The sequence below is a fragment of the Liolophura sinensis genome, chromosome 6, assembly GCF_032854445.1.
Source record: "Liolophura sinensis isolate JHLJ2023 chromosome 6, CUHK_Ljap_v2, whole genome shotgun sequence".
Lineage (NCBI taxonomy): Eukaryota > Metazoa > Mollusca > Polyplacophora > Chitonida > Chitonidae > Liolophura > Liolophura sinensis.
In genome coordinates, this window is record NC_088300.1 from 14,965,170 (window position 1) to 14,986,721 (window position 21,552).

Here is a 21,552-nt window from a genome sequence, read left to right on the forward strand (position 1 = left end):
TCTGGAAGAGTAGTTTAAATGTAGAAAAGAGGTGTACTAGTGGTGAGGTTGTAGTTGTTGTATCTGGACATTTAAACTGTGTCTTACACAATCACAATAGTTAGGGCTATCTGCGTGCTTGGTCAAACTTTAGTTCCAAAATGTAATGAAGTATTTTGTATGCGCAAAGACAATATGTGTGTCTTCAAATATCATGAAACGAGGTTGACATCTTGGCTCTTAGGGGCCTTCAGTATTAAAGCTCATGTTGGAATTTTCACCCTTAAAATGTGCCACTAACCGGAAAGGCTACATAATAACTGTTGGTACATTGACAATCATTTCTGGCATTACAATGCTGTATTTAAATATGAAGTTAAACTTTGAAATGAGAAAAACTTTTGGCCTGGCTGCGTTTTCTATAGGATGGGCTCATGCCTTTTATCGATGCATTCTGTCTTAACTCAGCCTGTACATTTGCTTGTGTTAGATCTCTTTCTGTACTTTACTTATGCACGTGCTTTAGACTGCTTTAGACAAACCTGGTTCAGAAGTCGCATATTTTTTACACCTGGATACAACGATTCGAGATCAATACTGTGCTGAGTTACCTGGTAATGATCTCTTACCCGCCCTACATCTGTAAAAGCTCTCTTTTACTGAGTAAAACGTTATGCCGTGTTGTTCCCCGTTTTTAAAGATATACACAGTCATGAAAATGAGGCTTTACATGTGCTTTGGAACAACAACACAACATAGTGATTGATAGTTTCACAGTTCATTGGAGGGAAACAATATCAACCATGCATGAACACTTTTCACTGGCATATGGAGCCTTGCACGTTTCATTTAATTAAGTTCTAAATAGAGTTAAGTATACTTACATTATACCAGGCTTTAATTAAAACGATACCTAAACGATTAAATGATTTTTTCAAACTCGAAAAAAATGTTTAGTTTGGTATCATGGTCAAGTATCTAACGACTTGAGGCGTAATGAAAAACTAGGAACATGTAAAATAATATTTTAAACTAAAACTTGGTGCATGAAGCTGATCATGGGCAGTGTAATCTGTCTTGCTAAGAACATGAAGGTCAGTACGAAAACAACATAACTACGGGCCAGGTGGTTACCTGGTTAAATTTCTCTACAGTGATGTCAATAAGGAATCCATTGGCCATTATTTAGAGATGGGGAAATGAAGCAGCCTGGGCAATCAGATCACTCGTTAAAAGCCAAGAAAAATACAAATACAGAATTCAGCATCTTTATCGTGCCAAAATTTTGTACAGTTAGATCTGTCCGTAAATGGGTGCCGGTTAGTATAATGACCTTTGAGATGATTTGATTGATTGATTGACTGACTGTCTTATCGCAAGGTTCTAGAAGTTTTCACTCAAACCACGATGCTGAGGCTCAAATGTGAAGGAAACTGGAGTGCCCGACCTTGGCAGGTATATACACCTGACAAAACCTATGGGATATGGGCGGTATATCACGCTGAGGGTGTCGGTGAGGTGCTTAAGAGGGGTATATGTCAGCTGTCACAGGGTGAGATCCAGTTGTTCCGGGTCCCAGTAGCCAATGGTTGTATGATATTGATCATGGTTAACACGTACAATGTACCGCATCGGAGGGAGCTAGTTGTTAAGGTGTGTTCATTAGGTGTGTGTGTGGCCAGACTGAGAAACTAGTCCCTGCCCACCAGATGGGCCAGCCACTTCTTGACATTATCAGCAAACTGACCCGGTTCTGTTACACGGCATTGCCAAGCCTCTTCCTACTGACATAGTTGTGTCCAATGTGCGGCAATCTTGTTCACGCCTTTGTTGCTCATTCTCACCTATACGATTAGCTCAAGCTCAATTTGTTTGATAACGCTCAAAACGGTGTCCCAGTGTTAAAGAAGTGAGTGGTTTGAGCAGGATGTTGCTGAAGTGATGTAGAGACAGGTGTGTGTGGATACAGAGCTGACAGCATGGATATACGTGTGTGGATACCTGGTTCATTCTAACGCACCTGTGGATAGCCGTCCTTCTCTAGTGGCACTGATTTCTTCGACGAGGTTGATTTGTGTCAGGCACAATGTGAAGTCTACTGCAGAAATGACCAGGTAAAATATACATGCACGTTTATGTTGTGAATATTTTCATTTTATATGAAAATAAAGGAACTTTTGTTATTTCAAGCTATGTATTTCTCTTCTGGGGCTTTTCACTGATAATATAAAATGGAAAATTTTTGTGTAATAATTACCATTTATCGCGCAGTAATAAATGTTAGGATGTTTTTATTATATTTTCATTCTCACTGTCACACATATAAATCACAGATGCTGCTAATAGAATTGAATATATGTATGTAATTACTTGTATACCTATATTCACACATTAACCATATACCATTAGGCCTCTAACCTGATATAATTATCTCTACACCTGAGTTCCTACCTTGACCCTAAATTCTTATATTGCTGTCTTCACACATGTATTGTTTAATTCCTTATCATTATTTGCCATTACCTTATACTGTATGTTTGTCATATGCCATATGTCTCTATCTGTAGACTTGTATGGACACCTCTACACCTGTATTGTTGTCATATTGCCATATGTCTCTACCTGTAGCCTTGTATGGGCACCTCTACACCTGTATTGTTGTCATATGCCATATCTCTCTACTAGTTGCCTTGTATGGACATCTCTACACCTGTATGTTTGTCATATGCCATATGTCTCTATCTGTAGACTTGTATGGACACCTCTACACCTGTATTGTTGTCATGGACACGTATCATTACCTGTAGCCATGTATGGTTACCTCTACGCCTGTATTGTTGTCATACACCAGGTGTCATTACCTGTAGCAACGTGTCGTTACCTCTACACCTGTACTGTTGTCATGGCTATGTATCATTACCTGTAGCAACGTGTGGTTACCTCTACACCTGTATTGTTGTCAGTGGTTATGTATCATTACCTGTGGCGTTGTATGGCTACATCTACGCCTGTATGGTTGTCATACACCAGGTGTCATTACCTGTAGCAACGTGTGGTTACCTCTACACCTGTATTGTTGTCAGTGGTCATGTATCATTACCTGTGGTGTTGTATGGCTACACCTACGCCTGTATGGTTGTCATACACCAGGTGTCATTACCTGTAGCAACGTGTGGTTACCTCTACACCTGTATTGTTGTCAGTGGTCATGTATCATTACCTGTGGTGTTGTATGGCTACATCTACACCTGTATTGTTGTCAGTGGTCATGTATCATTACCTGTGGTGTTGTATGGCTACATCTACGCCTGTATGGTTGTCATATACCAGGTGTCATTACCTGTAGCAACGTGTGGTTACCTCTACACCTGTATTGTTGTCAGTGGTCATGTATCATTACCTGTGGTGTTGTATGGCTACATCTACACCTGTATTGTTGTCATGGACATGTATCATTACCTGTAGCCATGTATGGTTACCTCTACGCCTGTATGGTTGTCATACACCAGGTGTCATTACCTGTAGCCATGTATGGCTACCTCTACACCTGTATTGTTGTTCTGGCCATGTATCATAACCTGTAGCCTGGCATGGTTACCTCTACACCTGTATTGTTGTCAGTGGTCATGTATCATTACCTGTGTTGTTGTATGGCTACATCTACACCTGTACTGTTGTCATGGACATGTATCATTACCTGTAGCCATGTATGGCTACCTCTACACCTGTATTGTTGTTCTGGCCATGTATCATAACCTGTAGCCTGGCATGGTTACCTCTACACCTGTATTGTTGTCATGGCTATGTTTTAATACTTGTAGCCAGGCATGGCCACCTCTACACTTGTATTGTTATCATATGTCGTGTATAATTACATGTAGCCTTGAATGGTTACCTCTACCCCTGGTGTGGTTACCTCTACACCTGTATTGCTGTCATATGCCGTGTATAATTACATGTAGCCGTGAATGGTTACCTCTACCCCTGGTGTGGTTACCTCTACACCTGTATTGCTGTCATATGCCGTGTATAATTACATGTAGCCTTGAATGGTTACCTCTACCCCTGGTGTGGTTACCTCTACACCTGTATTGTTGTCATATGTCATGTATAATTACATTTTTTACCCCTGGTGTGGTTACCTCTACACCTGTATTGCTGTCATATGCCGTGTATAATTACATTTAGCCGTGAATGGTTACCTCTACCCCTGGTGTGGTTACCTCTACACCTGTATTGTTATATGCCGTGTATAATTACATGTAGCCTTGAATGGTTACCTCTACCCCCAGTGTGGTTACCTCTACACCTGTATTGTTGTCATATGTCATGTATAATTACATGTAGCCTTGAATGGTTACCTCTACCCCTGGTGTGGTTACCTCTACACCTGTATTGTTGTCATATGCCATGTATAATTACATGTAGCCTTGAATGGTTACCTCTACCCCTGGTGTGGTTACCTCTACACCTGTATTGTTGTCATATGCCGTGTATAATTACATGTAGCCTTGAATGGTTATGTCTACCCCTGGTGTGGTTACCTCTACATCTTTATTGTTGTCATATGCCGTGTATAATTACAGGTAGCCTTGAATGGTTACCTCCACCCCTGGTGTTTTTAAGTCTACACCTGTATTGTTGTCATATGTCGTGTATAATTACATGTAGCCTTGAATGGTTACCTCTACCCCTGGTGTGGTTACCTCTACACCTGTATTGTTGTCATATGTCATGTATAATTACATTTAGCCATGAATGGTTACCTCTACCCCTGGTGTGGTTACCTCTACACCTGTATTGTTGTCATATGCCATGTATAATTACATGTAGCCTTGAATGGTTACCTCTACCCCTGGTGTGATTACCTCTACACCTGTATTGTTGTCATATGTCGTGTATAATTACATGTAGCCTTGAATGGTTACCTCTACCCCTGGTGTGGTTACTTCTACACCTGTATTGTTGTCAAATGCCGTGTATAATTACATGTAGCCTTGAATGGTTACCTCTACCCCTGGTGTGGTTACCTCTACATCTTTATTGTTGTCATATGCTGTGTATAATTACAGGTAGCCTTGAATGGTTACCTCTACCCCTGGTGTGGTTACCTCTACACCTGTATTGTTGTCATATGCCGTGTATAATTACATGTAGCCTTGAATGGTTACCTCTACCCCTGGTGTGGTTACCTCTACACCTGTATTGTTGTCATATGCCATGTATAATTACATGTAGCCTTGAATGGTTACCTCTACCCCTGGTGTGGTTACCTCTATAACTGTATTGTTGTCATATGCCATATGTTTCTACCTCCATATGTCTCTACCTCTAGCCTGTATTATTATCTTTACCATGATTACATGTAGCCTTACTCCCTATGAAGTTATATCTAGTGTGGTATAAATCCAGGTGTAGCCCTGACTTTAATTCTCTGTGCGCTGGTTTGATAACTTACCACCTTAGTTTGTACTATTATGATAACCTGAAGAGCGAGATACCTTGGTTATTTATGGCCATCCTTGTATTCTAAAGTCATGGGGAAAACCCTCGGATGTTCACTTTTGTTTTAATATCCAGGTGACAAACACTATTGGGTTATGCTTGTTCAGAATGCTTAAATGTAAATACCTGTACACATGTTACTCAAGGTTTCCTGTCACCAACTAACCTAACAATAACAATGAAATAACTAAATAAACTTAACTATTCTCATTTCCAGTATATCTAATCTGTAGCATATTTAATTCTAACCTGCTTTATCAGAAAGTTTGTACATAAGGTAGAGTTGCCATGGCCTGTCCGGAACAATTTTCTTTCTTTTTTACATATATAGTTTATTTATTTTCCAGTGCTCCTTTCCAGTTTCTCTAAAAATTGATCCAATTTAATGGAAGCATGTATGTTGACTTTTTCAGAATTAATGGTACCAAGATACCCTGATACCATGCTAGTTAATAACCATGATCCAATTGCCTATAACAGCCCCTGACAAAGGTTGATAGCTAGCACTGGCCACTTAGGCTTCATCCAACCATAAAGTTGACCGTGATTATATAAGTGTTATATAAGTGTAATTCTTCTGAGAAGAACATTAAACAACAATTGATCAAATAAGGGTACCTCCCTAGCCATGGTGGTTACCACTCCAGCACAGCAATGACTTAGGAACCTGTGGATGGACTTCCCCTGGGCTCTTTCTCCCACCATAATTCTGGCCGTCGTCGTATAATGGAGTACGACGTAAAACATCAATCAAATAAATAAATCAATCAAACATTCAATTGACTGATCATCTATCCATTCATTCATCCAATCAATCAATGATATAACAGCTGATATTTTCCATCTGACAGATGGCTTGTGAAGAGAACTGTGACAATACCACAAGACGGCCTGTGTGGCAGGAATTGTGCCAGGTAAGTTTGTTTTTTATCAGCCTCATCCTTACTTGAGGAAACGTACATGTAAATGTTTATGGCAGATCATTAAACTCCATGACTTCAGTAGAATAGGGGCCTACATATTCAGCTTATAACTTAGTCCGTCTATTCGTCTGTGTGCGTGTGGAAAAATTGGTCAATAACTTGCCAAAGGTTGATGGTTTACCCTAGGCACTTTAGTTTCTTCCCTCCATTAAACTGACCACCATCACATATGTGAAAACTTCTTGACCAAGCAAATAAACAATAAAGAAATGAATAATTAAATGAATATTTATGTGTGTGGGCCTTCACTGGCCAAGTGGTGCAATGGCTGCTGGAGTCGTCAAGCCTCCCAGGTGGGACCCAGCCCCTGCGGGCATGGCAGCAGCTTTAGGCCAGACAGTTTGTCTGGTACCAAGGACCTATGTCTGGTAAGATGGGTTAGTTTCTCTAGGTTCTGTCTGTTTCATTTCCCTCATTTGTAAACCAATGTCCGTCATGGTTGAACTAGAATGCTCTTGAGAATGATGTATTAAAACACAATCAAATAAACCAACAAAGTTGACAAACTTGAATGCATTAAGGCACACAAATTTATTCAGGTAGTATTTACATAGACAATCAGTAGCCATGCATTCGCTAAAAAACATTCATTTTTATCTGCGTGTTTGGCTTTTGAATGGATCTCTTATATTCAGGACCGTGCCTGAGGGGGGTTGCATGCCCCAAAAGCATCTCACCAATGTGGTTTCTGTGAGTTCAAGTCCACCTCAAGTTGGCCTCCTCTCCAGCTGTTAGTGGGAAAGTCTTTCAGCAACCTGCGGATGGTCATGGGTTTCCCCCGAGTTTCCTCATACCATAATGTCACAGTCATATAAGTGAAATATTGATAAAACACAAATCTAATAAATAAATACTGATAAATAAATAAATATTCAAGAATTCCCAGGTCATTGCATGTTTAGCCTGAAAAAATGTGTTAATTTCTCTGTTTTGTACAAGAGACACTTATGTACATATTATTGTACTGGAATCATATTTTTGTCATATCCTTACATAAAATGTATGCTTTAACACACACAAATTATGTTACCCATTCAAATGTAAGACTTCAAGCCTGTGTTGTTTTCAGGAGAAACAGACGTGTGTAAGCTCCTGTATTGACAAGCAGTTAAAAATCCTTGACATGGGTAAGTAGAGTTTAAGAATTCATGACCACCAAATAAAACATTCCTCAAAGGTGTCAAATGTATATGTTTATAAAAACCGGCAAAATCCTTCAGTTTTTTTTATCTATATTTGTTGGTATTGACAACACATATCAGTAGGTTGTGCTGTGTGCATGTTTCAGAGTACGTTCCTCCGATACCAACACTTCACCCACCCATCACTCATGACAATCAGACTATAGTACACTGGGACAGGAGCTCCACTACTGACAACCAAACCGTTATTTACATCATCCAACATCAGCTGAATGCAGATCCAGAGTGGCTTTTTCTGGGATGGGTAAGTGCCATTTTAAGTAGTTGGCCACATAACCAGAAAGCTGTTGTAGGCTTGAGTTAGATTTTGCCTTTTCTTGTGGCATTATACCCGATCTTAGATTTCAACTTAAACTCTAATTTTTATTCGTGGCATGGAGGCCTTAGACAACCTTTAATATCAAAATAAAAATCCTACAGCTGATGAAGTCACAATTTTAATGCAGTAAACTGTTTTAGAGTTAAGACCAAGTATGAAATCGAGTCTAAGATAGTTTCGGGATCATGGGCCCTGATTTCTTAATGAAAGATTGAACGGTTTGGAACATCATGAGATTTTGTGCGCTGTAGTCTTTGTAGCATTCAAGAATTCATGAGATTTTATAAATCAGTCAGAGGGTAGAGGAAGTTAAGATCTGATTTTTTGCCTTTTGTTTTTTCTGACATTTATGCTGTTGGGATGACAGTAAAATAATGTCACAGTCATATAAGTGAAATATTGATGAAACACAAAAGAACAAAATAATGGTGATTAAAGAATTTATATGCAAGTAATTCCCCTTAATTTATCTGCTGATTCAAATCTAGAGCTCTTTTTCGAGGTTTTAAGAGAAATGATCATAGACTGCTTGTTTTCAGCAATGGTCTTAATGGTGATCTTAAGCTAGAAATGATATTAGAGAAGAAAAATCTGCATTCATTACTGAAGATCTACATGTGTATCTCTTTATCTTAGTTGTAGTACTAGTATTTGTTAACATTTGCATGTACTATTCCACCGAATTCAGCATACTGCATGTGTGCAATCACATAGGTGAAATATTCTTGAGCACGGCATAAAGCACCAATCAAATAAATAAATAAATAAATTGCATGTAGGCCTACTATTTTCTGTATTTATTATTGGTTAGAATTTAAATTATCTCAACCCCCCCCAGGCTACTAGGTTACCAGTTATTCTCCTTATTATCATCAGCATCATCATTATTATTAATGTTAATTATGAAACATTAATTATTCATATTACCTGCATTACACATGTATGTTGCTCTCTGTAACTGACACCAGGTGGAGAACACTAACAGGTACATGTTCACAGAAGATGGAATGGATTACTGTGAGAATCACCGATTCCGTGTGGCTGCTGTCAACCAGTACGGAACAGCAGGATTCTCATCACCCCAGAGCAGTTTGCGTGAGTTATTTACAGATGAGTTATTCATTTCATACATATACATGATTTTGACCTATACACTGGCTGCTTATGGGTACCGGGAATGGGTATAGGGAATGGGTGTAGGGAATGGGTATAGGGAATGGGTACCGGGAATGGGCACAGGGAATGGGCACAGGGAATGGGTATAGGGAATGGGTATAGGGAATGGGTACCGGGAATGGGTACCGGGAATGGGTGTAGGGAATAGGTGTAGGGAATGGGTATAGGGAATGGATACCGGGAATGGGTATAGGGAATGGGCACAGGGAATGGGTAGAGGGAATGGGTATAGGGAATGGGTATAGGGAATGGGTACCGGGAATGGGTATAGGGAATGGGTGTAGGGAATGGGTATAGGGAATGGGTGTAGGGAATGGGTATAGGGAATGGGTACCGGGAATGGGTATAGGGAATAGGTATAGGGAATGGGTATAGGGAATGGGTACCGGGAATGGGTACAGGGTATGGGTACAGGGTATGGGTACAGGGTATGGGTACAGGGTATGGGTACAGGGTATGGGTACAGGGAATGGATATAGGGAATGGACACAGGGAATGGGTGTAGGGAATGGGCACAGGGTATGGGTACAGGGAATGGGTACAGGGTATGGGTACAGGGAATGGATATAGGGAATGGGTATAGGGAATGGGTACAGGGTATGGGTACAGGGTATGGGTACAGGGTATGGGTACAGGGTATGGGTACAGGGTATGGGTACAGGGAATGGATATAGGGAATGGGTATAGCGAATGGGCACAGGGAATGGGTACAGAGTATGGGTACAGGGTATGAGTACAGGGAATGGATATAGGGAATGGACACAGGGAATGGGTGTAGGGAATGGGCACAGGGTATGGGTACAGGGAATGGGTACAGGGTATGGGTACAGGGAATGGATATAGGGAATGGACACAGGGAATGGGTGTAGGGAATGGGCACAGGGAATGGGTACAGGAAATGGGTATAGGGAGTACGGGGAATGGGTATAGGGAATGGGTACCGGGAATGGGTATAGGGAATGGGCACAGGGAATGGGCACAGGGAATGGGTACAGGGTATGGGTACAGGGAATGGATATAGGGAATGGACACAGGGAATGGGTGTAGGGAATGGGCACAGGGAATGGGTACAGGAAATGGGTATAGGGAGTACAGGGAATGGGTATAGGGAATGGGTACCGGGAATGGGTATAGGGAATGGGCACAGGGAATGGGCACAGGGAATGGGTACAGGGTATGGGTACAGGGAATGGGTACGGGGAATGGGTATAGGGAATGGGTACAGGGAATGGGTGTAGGGAATGGGCACAGGGAATGGGTATAGGGAGTACAGGGAATATGTATAGGGAATGGGTACCAGGAATGGGCACAGGGAATGGGTACAGGGTATGGGTACAGGGAATGGGTATAGGGAATGGGTACAGGGAATGGGTACGGGGAATGGGTATAGGGAATGGGTACAGGGAATGGGTATAGGGAATGGGTACAGGGAATGGGTATAGGGAATGGGTACAGCGAATGGGTATAGGGAACGGGCACAGGGAATGGGTATAGGGAACGGGTACAAGGAATGGGTATAGGCAATGAGTACAGGGAATGGGTACAGGGAATGGGTATAGGGAATGGGTACAGGGAATGGGTATAGGGAATGGGTACAGGAAATAGAGCCATGTACCCGACACCTCCCATGAGGTAAGGGTATAACTCAGCAAATAGAAGCCACTCAGATGTGCCCTTAAATTAAGGTCTTTAATTAAGGGTTATGGAGAACCTAATTGCGTAAGGGGTGCTAAGCATGATCACAAAATGTGACAGCCCATAACACTGAGAAAAGGGTGTGCTTAGTCGTGTAACCTTGTTAAATCTTCAGTAAAATGATGCTTTAAGTCTTTTAACAACGCATAGTAAAAACCCAGGGTCCAGAAGATCCAGGATCAATCCTGGGTCGGGTCACATCTAAGATCTTAAAAGAGGAAGTTGTAGCTTCTTTGCTTGGTGTTCAGCATTAAGGGATAGTGCAACGAATGGTTGACCTGGGCGGCTTGGGCGAAACAGCTTACTTGCTCCTTAGACGTCATATGACTGAAAACTTGTTAAGTGCAACGTTAAACCCTTAGCACTCACTCATTCACGTTATACTGTGACACAGGGCCAACCAGTCATGTTTCCTTGCTCTAACCTCTCAATGCTGAATGCTGAGGCAGCAACAAGTACCATTCCTAAAGTCATTGTATGACTCTACCCAGGTTTGATCCTGGGTTTCCCAACGTCACCAAATCATGGTAAAATGCTGCCCAATCGTGTTACAGCACCTAGCATTGATAAAATTTGTGTGCTTCATCATGAGACCACGTGAATCATAAATTTTTTATTAGTCTGTATTAAAAACACAAGTTTATATTACAAGTATTCTATATTATTATTATTATTTATGATGTAGATTTGTAGATACAACTAAACATTAAATATAAAGAAATTTAAAAGAATTACCGGTACTTTTCAGGTACCAGTACATCATGTTTGTTCATGCAGGACAAAGGCTGTACCCTTTTACCCAGGAAAACCTATTGCCAGTCAAAAAGCATTGATTCTGTATCACTGTAACAGTAAAAGTTGCTTGTTTTGGGTTTTATCAATGATGATGTTTCTGTTACCAGGTATGACATACAAACACAAAGTCAACCAGTACTTGATCTCTCAGTCTCCTTTATATGTTGACCATCTAGCCAATAAAGTGTCAAGATTTTGTCTTCAAAACTTTGTTAGGCATTACCAAAAGGACATAGATCCTTGTCAGATGTAGACATATATTTGTTTTCATTGTTTTGTTTTATTTTGTTTTCTATACTTTCAGCAAAGCCAAAATTACTTTTTGAGCAAAAGCAGTTCACCTATGACAGAATGAAACAAGAATTTTTTATCAAGGTTATTTGTGATATTCCTTTCGGTAAGTAAATCTTGTTAGGGAAGAAGAATTTTAGATAATAAAATGTCCCATAAATGATAAATATAACTAAATAGGATACTTTTGTCATTGTTGAAAGATATACCTTGCATCTGAAAAACATATGCACTTCATCTGTACACAAGGAATATAGATTTGTTAGTATTGTGTTACATTTTCACTAGTATAAATTCAGTTTACTGGAGTAAAGCTACTGGTGTGGATATAAACTGCAGTCACTTGTATATTGGCAGACTGGCTCCATTCCGGTGCTAAGTGTGAGTGGCGTGTGCCAAGCTTTACTGGCCATTGCCCATTTATGCCTGCAATACAGCCCATTGTCAGAGCAATCAAGGTATGTTGGAAAATAAAGATATCTTTACGTAAGTTTGGTGTGTGCTAGCTATGTGGGGTGCCTGGGTGTTGTGTCATGTTTGGGTGTTTTGTGTCATGTGTGGATGTGCTGGCTGTGTCATGTGTGGGTGTGGTGGCTGTGTCATGTGTGGGTGTGGTGGCTGTATCATGTGTGGGTGTTCTGTGCTATGTGTGGGTGTTCTGTCATGTGTGAGTGTGCTGACTGGGTTATATGTGGGTGTTCTGTGGCATGTGTGGTCATTCTATGTCATGGGTGGGTGTTCTGTGACTTGTGGGTGTTCTGTGACATATGTTGGTGTTCTGTATTGTGTGAGTGTGCTGACTGTGTTACATGTGGGTGTTCTGTGACATGTGTGGTTGTTCTGTGTCATGGGTGGGTGTTCTGTGATGTGTGGGTGTTCTGTGACATATGTTGGTGTTCTGTCATGTGTGAGTGTGCTGACTGTGTTATATGTGGGTGTTCTGTGACATGTGTGGTTGTTCTATGTCATGGGTGGGTGTTCTGTGACTTGTGGGTGTTCTGTGACATATGTTGGTGTTCTGTATTGTGTGAGTGTGCTGACTGTGGTATATGTGGGTGTTCTGTGACATGTGTGGTTGTTCTGTGTCATGGGTGGGTGTTCTGTGACGTGTGGGTGTTCTGTGACATATGTTGGTGTTCTGTCATGTGTGAGTGTCCTGACTGTGTTATATGTGGGTGTTCTGTGACATGTGTGGTTGTTCTATGTCATGGGTGGGTGTGCTGGCTGTGTTATCTGTGGGTTTGCTGGGTCATGTGTGGGTGTGCTGTGTCATGTGTGGGTGTGCTGGCTGTGTCATGTGTAGGTGTGCTGGCTGTGTCATGTGTGGGTGTGCTGGCTGTGTTGTGTGGGTTTGCTGGCTGTACTATGTGTGGGTGTGCTGGCTGTGCTATGTGTGGTTGTGCTGTGCCATGTGTGTGTATGCTGGCTGTGTCATGTGCCATGTGTGAGTGTTCTGTGCTATGTGTGGGTGTTCTGTGCCATGTGTGGGTGTTCTGTGCCATGTATGGGTGTTCTTTGCCATGCATGGGTGCTCTGTGCTATGTGTAGGTGTTCTGTGCCATGTGTGAGTGTTCTGTGCCATGTGTGGGTGTTCTGTGCTATGTGCGGGTGTTCTGTACTATGCGTGGGTGATCTGTGGTTTATTGCACTGCATCATTTCTGTTGATATTGGGTGCTCCCTATCATTTGAATGTTAGTGAATACATTAAACACTAATTAAATAAAAAGGTAATATGTTCTATGAAACAAACCAGTCAGGGTTTTTCAAGGCTTCAATCATGTATGTAAATGGATCAGTTTATCATAAACTGTGTATAAATACTGTAACATTCAGAATGTGATGAGTAGTTACGAGTATTGGTTTCTATGTTACAGCACAGGCGGAGACAGTGGTTTGAGGTTAGTGTGGCTGATGCTGGTTTTGGCTGTAACTACACAGGCAAGGTGAGTACTGCTAAAGACCACCTCAACTAATATAAATACCAATAAAGACAGTATTAAACAAAAAATCACTAGGTTTCTATCCATGATACTGGAATAAGCTTAGGTTCCATTTGTAAAGCTGATTTCAGGCTCAAGCTTGAAATTGTAATTCAAATGAAACTCCTAAACACATGTAAATTTAGGAAATTAATACAATCAATACAACCAATACGATCACTTGACTGACTAAAAGCAGTCAGCTTTCTGCAGACAATACTTTAAACCGCCATGATATAGGTGAAAACAGTCACAAGTTTTGTATTCTATTTGACAGAAAGCCATAAAAGTATCAGATGAATTAGTGTAATGATTCTTAGTTTATTTCTGCTCCTGTTAGGTGAGGCTGGTCTCCAGGTGTAAGGCTCGCAGTAAGTGGGTAGATGTTCACCTCAGTCTCTCAGGTAAATTGCTCATCTACTTGTATTACCACTTCTATACCATCACATGAGTATATATTAGGTAGCATGGTATCAGTCTTCAGCCCACTTCATCAGAGAGCACAGATAATATGAAGACTGTGAATTCAGGGGAAGTAACTCTTTGATTCGCTCAGGACTGCACGATACTTATGCTCACATCAATTTGACTAGAATCTAATTTAATATTTATTTGCGGTATTTGGCTGGTTTTTAACAGAATGCTCAGGAATGTTCAACTTCCATGATGATAGTCAGGTTTATTCCTTATGACCCTATAATATACCTTAGAGAAACTCATTGGCACAAAGGGCTGAACTGCTATGGTAAAAGAACACTTATATAAAGGAGAAAGTGAGCCCCACCTCCTCACCCCCCCCCCCCCCCATATCCCAACTCCTTACGCCCCACCCCTTATTTATCAAATATTTATCATATCATATTTATCAAATAGATAAGGTCTGCCAGCAACCTGCTGATGGTCATGGGTTTCCCCCGGGCTCTGCTCGGTTTCCTCACACCACAATGCTGGCCGCCGCCGTCGTATGAGTGAAATATTCTTGAGTACGGCATAAAACACAAATCAAATAAATAAATAAATAAATCAAATAGATAAATAATCAGATGAGAATTCAGAAAGTTTAACTTTGATCTAGAATACATGCACTCAGTAGATTATGACAGCAATTAGAATGATGAAATAAAGGATATGTTTAAACGTATTTCATGATTTTATTCTTTGAATTTGAATTTTTCAGAATGCTCTCTGATAAATAAGTTTCCTTGCCCACACAAAGGTAAAACATTATTATCAGTATTTAAGTCAGTCTTTGTCTGCTGTTCAAGTTAGTTTTTGTTTGCTGAAGATTTAACATTTTGTCGTACATAAGGTATATCTCAAGGAGATATCATATTTGGTGCTCAGATTTTCTCCTGACCCTCTCTAAATGTTAATCTAGAGGAATTCTGATATATCATCGAAACAACATTATAAAGGCCCTTATGGCTGTTCACGAAGTGTTTAAAAATGCTCCTCTGACATCTCAACCCTAAGTCTGTACCCTTTTCACATGCACAAAAGGCGTTCATTTTGTCATATTTTAAGAGTATTATTCAGTCTAGGTTAACCATATGTGGCAGTTTGTTAAGAACCCCAATTTAGTTTCATTCTCATATTCAGATTCCACTGGCAGACAAATTGCAGTTGAGTGCTAAAAATAATTTTCACAGGTGGAAAGGTTGAAGATTTAAGACGTAGTCTGTCTCTATAATGTCATGCATGCCATATGACCTGTAACCTTTCAGAGGTACCCCCTGGGCAAGTGAAAGTGGTGGAGGTCTTTCAAGACACCAGGGGGGTTTACATCAAGTGGGAGCCACCTGAGGATCAGGGAAGTCGTGGTATAGGAGCCTACGGGATACAATGGGGGTTCTGTCACTCTGTTGTTCCCGGTGCAGGACTCAAGTTATACAAACTGGAGCATGAGAAGGTCACAGTTGTGGGAAAGGTGTGTATGAGGCAAGTTAGCCAGTTATGATCATCAGTGGTGGTTGTCAATAAAAGATATATGTTCATGTCTGTGAACAGACATGTATGCCATGTCACTAATAGTAAAACTTAACAGTTATTTGCAGAGCCTAACATTCCTAACATTTATTTGATTGGTGTTTTACACCGTACCCAAGAATATTTCACTTATACCATGGCAGTCAACATTATGGTGGGAGGAAACCGGGCAGAGCCCGGGGGAAATCCCCGACCATCCATAGGTTACTGGCAGACGTTCCCATGTACGGCTGGGGAGGAAGCCAGCATGAGCTGGGCTTGAATTTACATTTTAAAAAAATGTGTATTATTAAGAAAGTATTTTTACAGCATTTTACAAAGACAGGATATTTAGTGTGAAGGCATTTGTTAATTACACAAATGTGTTCTAAGGTGTAAGTTTTGGTTGGATATAAAGATGCAACAGGCATAAGGTTACCTGGGTGGTCCAGTTGATCGCAGTTTTGGTGATAGGCCTATATGTATCTTGTTTACCACATTCAGTTGGCACTAGTATTACTGGCAACTAGTGTTTTTCCAGTTGATCACAGTTTTGGTGATAGGCCTATGTGTACCTTGTTTACCACATTCAGTTGGTACTAGTATTACTGGTAACTAGTGTTTTTCCAGTTGATCACAGTTTTGGTGATAGGCCTATATGTATCTTGTTTACCACATTCAGTTGGTACTAGTATTACTGGCAACTAGTGTTTTTCCAGTTGATCACAGTTTTGGTGATAGGCCTATGTGTACCTTGTTTACCACATTCAGTTGGTACTAGTATTACTGGTAACTAGTGTTTTTCCAGTTGATCACAGTTTTGGTGATAGGCCTATATGTATCTTGTTTACCACATTCAGTTGGTACTAGTATTACTGGCAACTAGTGTTTTTCCAGTTGATCACAGTTTTGGTGATAGGCCTATGTGTACCTTGTTTACCACATTCAGTTGGTACTAGTATTACTGGTAACTAGTGTTTTTCCAGTTGATCACAGTTTTGGTGATAGGCCTATATGTATCTTGTTTACCACATTCAGTTGGTACTAGTATTACTGGCAACTAGTGTTTTTCCAGTTGATCACAGTTTTGGTGATAGGCCTATGTGTACCTTGTTTACCACATTCAGTTGGTACTAGTATTACTGGTAACTAGTGTTTTTCCAGTTGATCACAGTTTTGGTGATAGGCCTATATGTATCTTGTTTACCACATTCAGTTGGTACTAGTATTACTGGCAACTAGTGTTTTTCCAGTTGATCACAGTTTTGGTGATAGGCCTATGTGTACCTTGTTTACCACATTCAGTTGGTACTAGTATTACTGGTAACTAGTGTTTTTCCAGTTGATCACAGTTTTGGTGATAGGCCTATATGTATCTTGTTTACCACATTCAGTTGGTACTAGTATTACTGGTAACTAGTGTTTTTCCAGTTGATCACAGTTTTGGTGATAGGCCTATATGTATCTTGTTTACCACATTCAGTTGGTACTAGTATTACTGGCAACTAATGCAAAAATACTAAACAGCATTCATACAAATTTCTACCTTCTTCATAAACCTGGACTACAGACCCAAATAAAACGTGATAGGTGAACACATCTGTATTTTCTTAACCATTTTAACAGCGTGTATTGAAAACCTAGCTTATGACAGCTCAGTTAATTTTGTTCTGATCTGCCAAAAACAACTTTAGTGCCATACAACCTGTGTAGATGATTAGTGATATCTGTGTAGATGATTAGTGATACCTGTGTAGATGATTAGTGATACCTGTGTAGATGATTAGTGATATCTGTGTAGCTGATTAGTGATATCTGTGTAGCTGATTGGTGATACCTGTGTAGATGATTAGTGATATCTGTGTAGATGATAAGTGATACCTGTGTAGAAGATTAGTGATACCTGTGTAAATGACTAGTGATACCTGTGTAGATGATAAGTGATACCTGTGTAGATGACTAGTTATACCTGTGCAGGTGACTAGTAATAACTGTGTAGATGATTGGTGATATCTATGTAAATGACTAATAATACGTGTGTAGATGATTATAGTGACGCCTGTGTAGATGATTGTAATGATACCTGTGTAGATGATTAGTGATACCTGTGTATATGACTAGTAATACCTGTGTAGATGATCAGTAATACCTGTGTAGATGATTAGTGATACCTGTGTATATGACTAGTAATACCTGTGTAGATGATAAGTGATATCTGTGTAGATGATTAGTGATACCTGTGCATTTGACTAGTGATATCTGTGTAGATGATAAGTGATACCTGTGTATATGACTAGTAATACCTGTGTAGATAATCAGTGATACCTGTGTAGATGATTAGTGATACCTGTGCATTTGACTAGTAATACCTGTGGAGATGATTAGCGATACCTGTGTAGATGATTAGTGATACCTGTGCATTTGACTAGTAATACCTGTGTATATGACTAGTAATACCTGTGTAGATAATCAGTGATACCTGTGTAGATGATTAGTGATACCTGTGCATTTGACTAGTAATACCTGTGTAGATAATCAGTGATACCTGTGTAGATGATTAGTGATACCTGTGCATTTGACTAGTGATATCTGTGTAGATGATAAGTGATACCTGTGTAGAAGATTAGTGATACCTGTGTAAATGACTAGTGATACCTGTGTAGATGATTAGTGATACCTGTGTAGATGACTAGTTATACCCGTGCAGGTGACTAGTAATAACTGTGTAGATGATTAGTGATATCTATGTAAATGACTAATGATACGTGTGTAGGTGATTATAGTGATGCCTGTGTAGATGATTGTAATGATACCTGTGTAGATGAATAGTGATACCTGTGTATATGACTAGTAATACCTGTGTAGATGATCAGTAATACCTGTGTAGATGATTAGTGATACCTGTGTATATGACTAGTAATACCTGTGTAGATAATCAGTAATACCTGTGTAGATGATTAGTGATACCTGTGCATTTGACTAGTAATACCTGTGGAGATGATTAGCGATACCTGTGTAGCTGATTAGTGTAGATGATTAATTATCTGTTTTGTGTTATAGCCGGACCTCACCCTGAACGTATCTCATCCCACACAACTGTACGGCGTAAGGGTAAGCAATCATATACACATCTTCTCTACCTCAGCAGCTGACTTTGAGTATCACATATACTGTAAATAAAAGCCTTTGGGTTACTATTTGGACTGATATTAGCAATATTTTTTCATAAAATCTACCTTGGAATTCAAACTTGAATCTGTTTTTATGTTAAAATCAAGAGACAAAAATTGCGTATTAAATATTTTTGAGCTTATACATGCATGTCATTCTGAGTGGATCAAAACAGCTAGTTGAGCATTGTTTTTGAGAGAACAGTTGAAAATGGCCACGATAATGTGTTTGACAGATAGCAGCTCTAAGCCCTGGTCAGCTTACCAGCACAGTGAACTTCAATGTGATTTCCACTCATTGTGCTAAGAGGATTGGCTCTCACTCGCATGGACACGGCCATGGTAAAGGTGAGGCAGATTGATGAAAAATTCAAGTTAACCTGGAAGTCGTAGTACCTTGTGATCATTATCATAAATCCAAACTTCTTTTCTGTAAAATGTCTTTATTTCCCTGTTTACTGTATCTCACCTAAACTTTAGCATGTAAAAATGCACCTTCTTAAGCAAATAAGGGTCTTAAAATTGTACTTTTGGTGCAAACACTTCACTTTTTCCAATTAGAAAATTATCACCTCAGAAAAAAGTTTAAGTGAACCTATGAAAGGGATGAATCAATCAGAATCAAGCAAAATGTGTCACTTTAAAATGCTAAACTTAAGGTCAGACACTGTTGAATTGAGCTAAGCTTTGGTTTCTGTTTGTTACAGGTGAAGTGCTGTTAAAGAAGAATGATGTGAAAGTCATGCACTACCCTCATGATCTCAAGGTTCTGATATCGTGGCATACGCCGCCCTATAGGGACAAGAAGAAAGATGCGGTCAAGCAGTATGCACTGCGCTGGGGGCCACTGATTGACCATCAGGGTGGGAACATTGACGATATGATCAGTAACCTCAATGACACAGTCATGCAGGTTGAAAATTCAACACTAGTACCTGGGGTAGGTAAAGTTAGAATATGCCGTCCTTTTTCTTATTGAACTCAACAAATCAATGCACAGGATTTCGCTATAGATGGTTTGCAGTGGCAGCCATCTTTGAGGTAAGTTTGTGTATTGCTCACCGCATGGGTGTCTTTTGTTAGCGGTGTCGTAAGTTGGGCAGAGGCCCTTGGCTGGTAAGGGCATACAATTGGCAATATACACAAACTTACTTAAAAGATGGCTGCCATTGCTAACCATATATAGTGCCCACACATGTTTCATGAAAGTTCTGTTTTCTGAAGTATGATTTGTTGATTTTGATACACCGTTGTTTCAAAATAACGGTATGTGCTACGCAGAGTACGCCATGATCGATTTAGATAACACAGCCATGTAACTCCATATCGGCTTCACCTTGATGCAATGTTGTGTAGTCCTTGTCAGTCATGGTCTAACCTATTCGTGCCTATTTCCCTTAGTTTGACTACAACATTTTTAATATCAGAGAAGCTAAATGTAGATGTGGACATACGGAGGTGTTAAAGGGACACTTCAGGTGAAGAAAAACTTACATAGGCTTTTGCCCTCGTTCACAGTGTATTTGGAGGTATCGATACGGACGTGTAAAAGCCGGGATATTCGAACTGAAAGAAATAGGCCTGCTTTCAGTACATACCAATACATGTAGAATTTTGCCATTATTTATTTTTTGTCAGCATGTTCTGTTTTAATACATTTAGAATCTTTTCTATAAGCGCTAGCTACTGTTTCCTAAAAATAATATTTAAGAATGATAATTTCTTCATGCCAAGATGCCGTCTTGTTAATATTAATGGAAATATTATCTGATCACCAATTTGCACTGATGTCCCTCCTGTCTGGGGCCTACTAGTACCAGTACATAAACAGATGGTGTTGTTGTTGTTTTCAGAGAAACCATTCCTGAGTTGAGAGGCGGGGTATCTTTGTGTCACTGAGACAGCTGCCTGAATCCACATATACATGTATACACTGCACTCTAACGAAGCATCATAGGCCTACAAAGGACTTATTTACAGCTCTTCATTACATGTCATTCTCATGGAGTTAGCTCCTTTTAATGAATCCAAAACACAAAAAAAGCAATCTAAAAAACATTAATGTCCACAATTTTTTTATGAAATTCTCAGTTGTGCAGCTCTTCCAAAATGAGAAAGGACGATTATTGAATTGTTTATTTCTGACTGCACTGTGAATAATGGAATGGCATGAAACGTCAACAATAACTGAGTCATGATTGTATGATTTTATCAAAATATGAGTGAAGATGCTGGAAAGAAGCCCAGGCATATTTAGCAAAAATAAAACCGTGGCAAAAGTACTTGAAATTGGGTTTGGGTTTTTAATTATATTTTAAAATATTCCCTCCTTGCAGGCAGCTTGGTGACACAAAGATACCATACCCTCAGTTCAACACAAAAGTTTGCCCAGTACAGTGTACGTGATTACGTTTTCGTCCAAAACAGCTTTCTAGTGAAACTTTTGTGCCAAGCCTGCTTTCATCAGTGTGGGAAGTTAGAGCTATCGCTAT

General features: G+C 39.9%; 1 protein-coding gene across 1 annotated transcript; it reads left to right on the forward strand.

Moving 5' to 3' along the window:
• Window positions 1-1,840: 1,840 nt before the first annotated feature.
• On the forward strand, window positions 1,841-21,328 carry LOC135469078 (uncharacterized). The gene is made up of 15 exons (XM_064747603.1): window positions 1,841-2,093; window positions 6,336-6,398; window positions 7,537-7,594; window positions 7,756-7,913; window positions 8,957-9,083; window positions 11,959-12,051; window positions 12,303-12,403; window positions 13,821-13,889; window positions 14,266-14,329; window positions 15,103-15,141; window positions 15,650-15,852; window positions 18,951-19,001; window positions 19,297-19,408; window positions 19,768-20,000; window positions 20,914-21,328. The coding sequence occupies exons 2-15, from the start codon at window positions 6,336-6,338 to the stop codon at window positions 20,926-20,928; spliced, it is 1,386 nt and encodes a 461-aa protein (XP_064603673.1). The 5' UTR covers window positions 1,841-2,093; the 3' UTR covers window positions 20,929-21,328.
• Window positions 21,329-21,552: the final 224 nt, after the last annotated feature.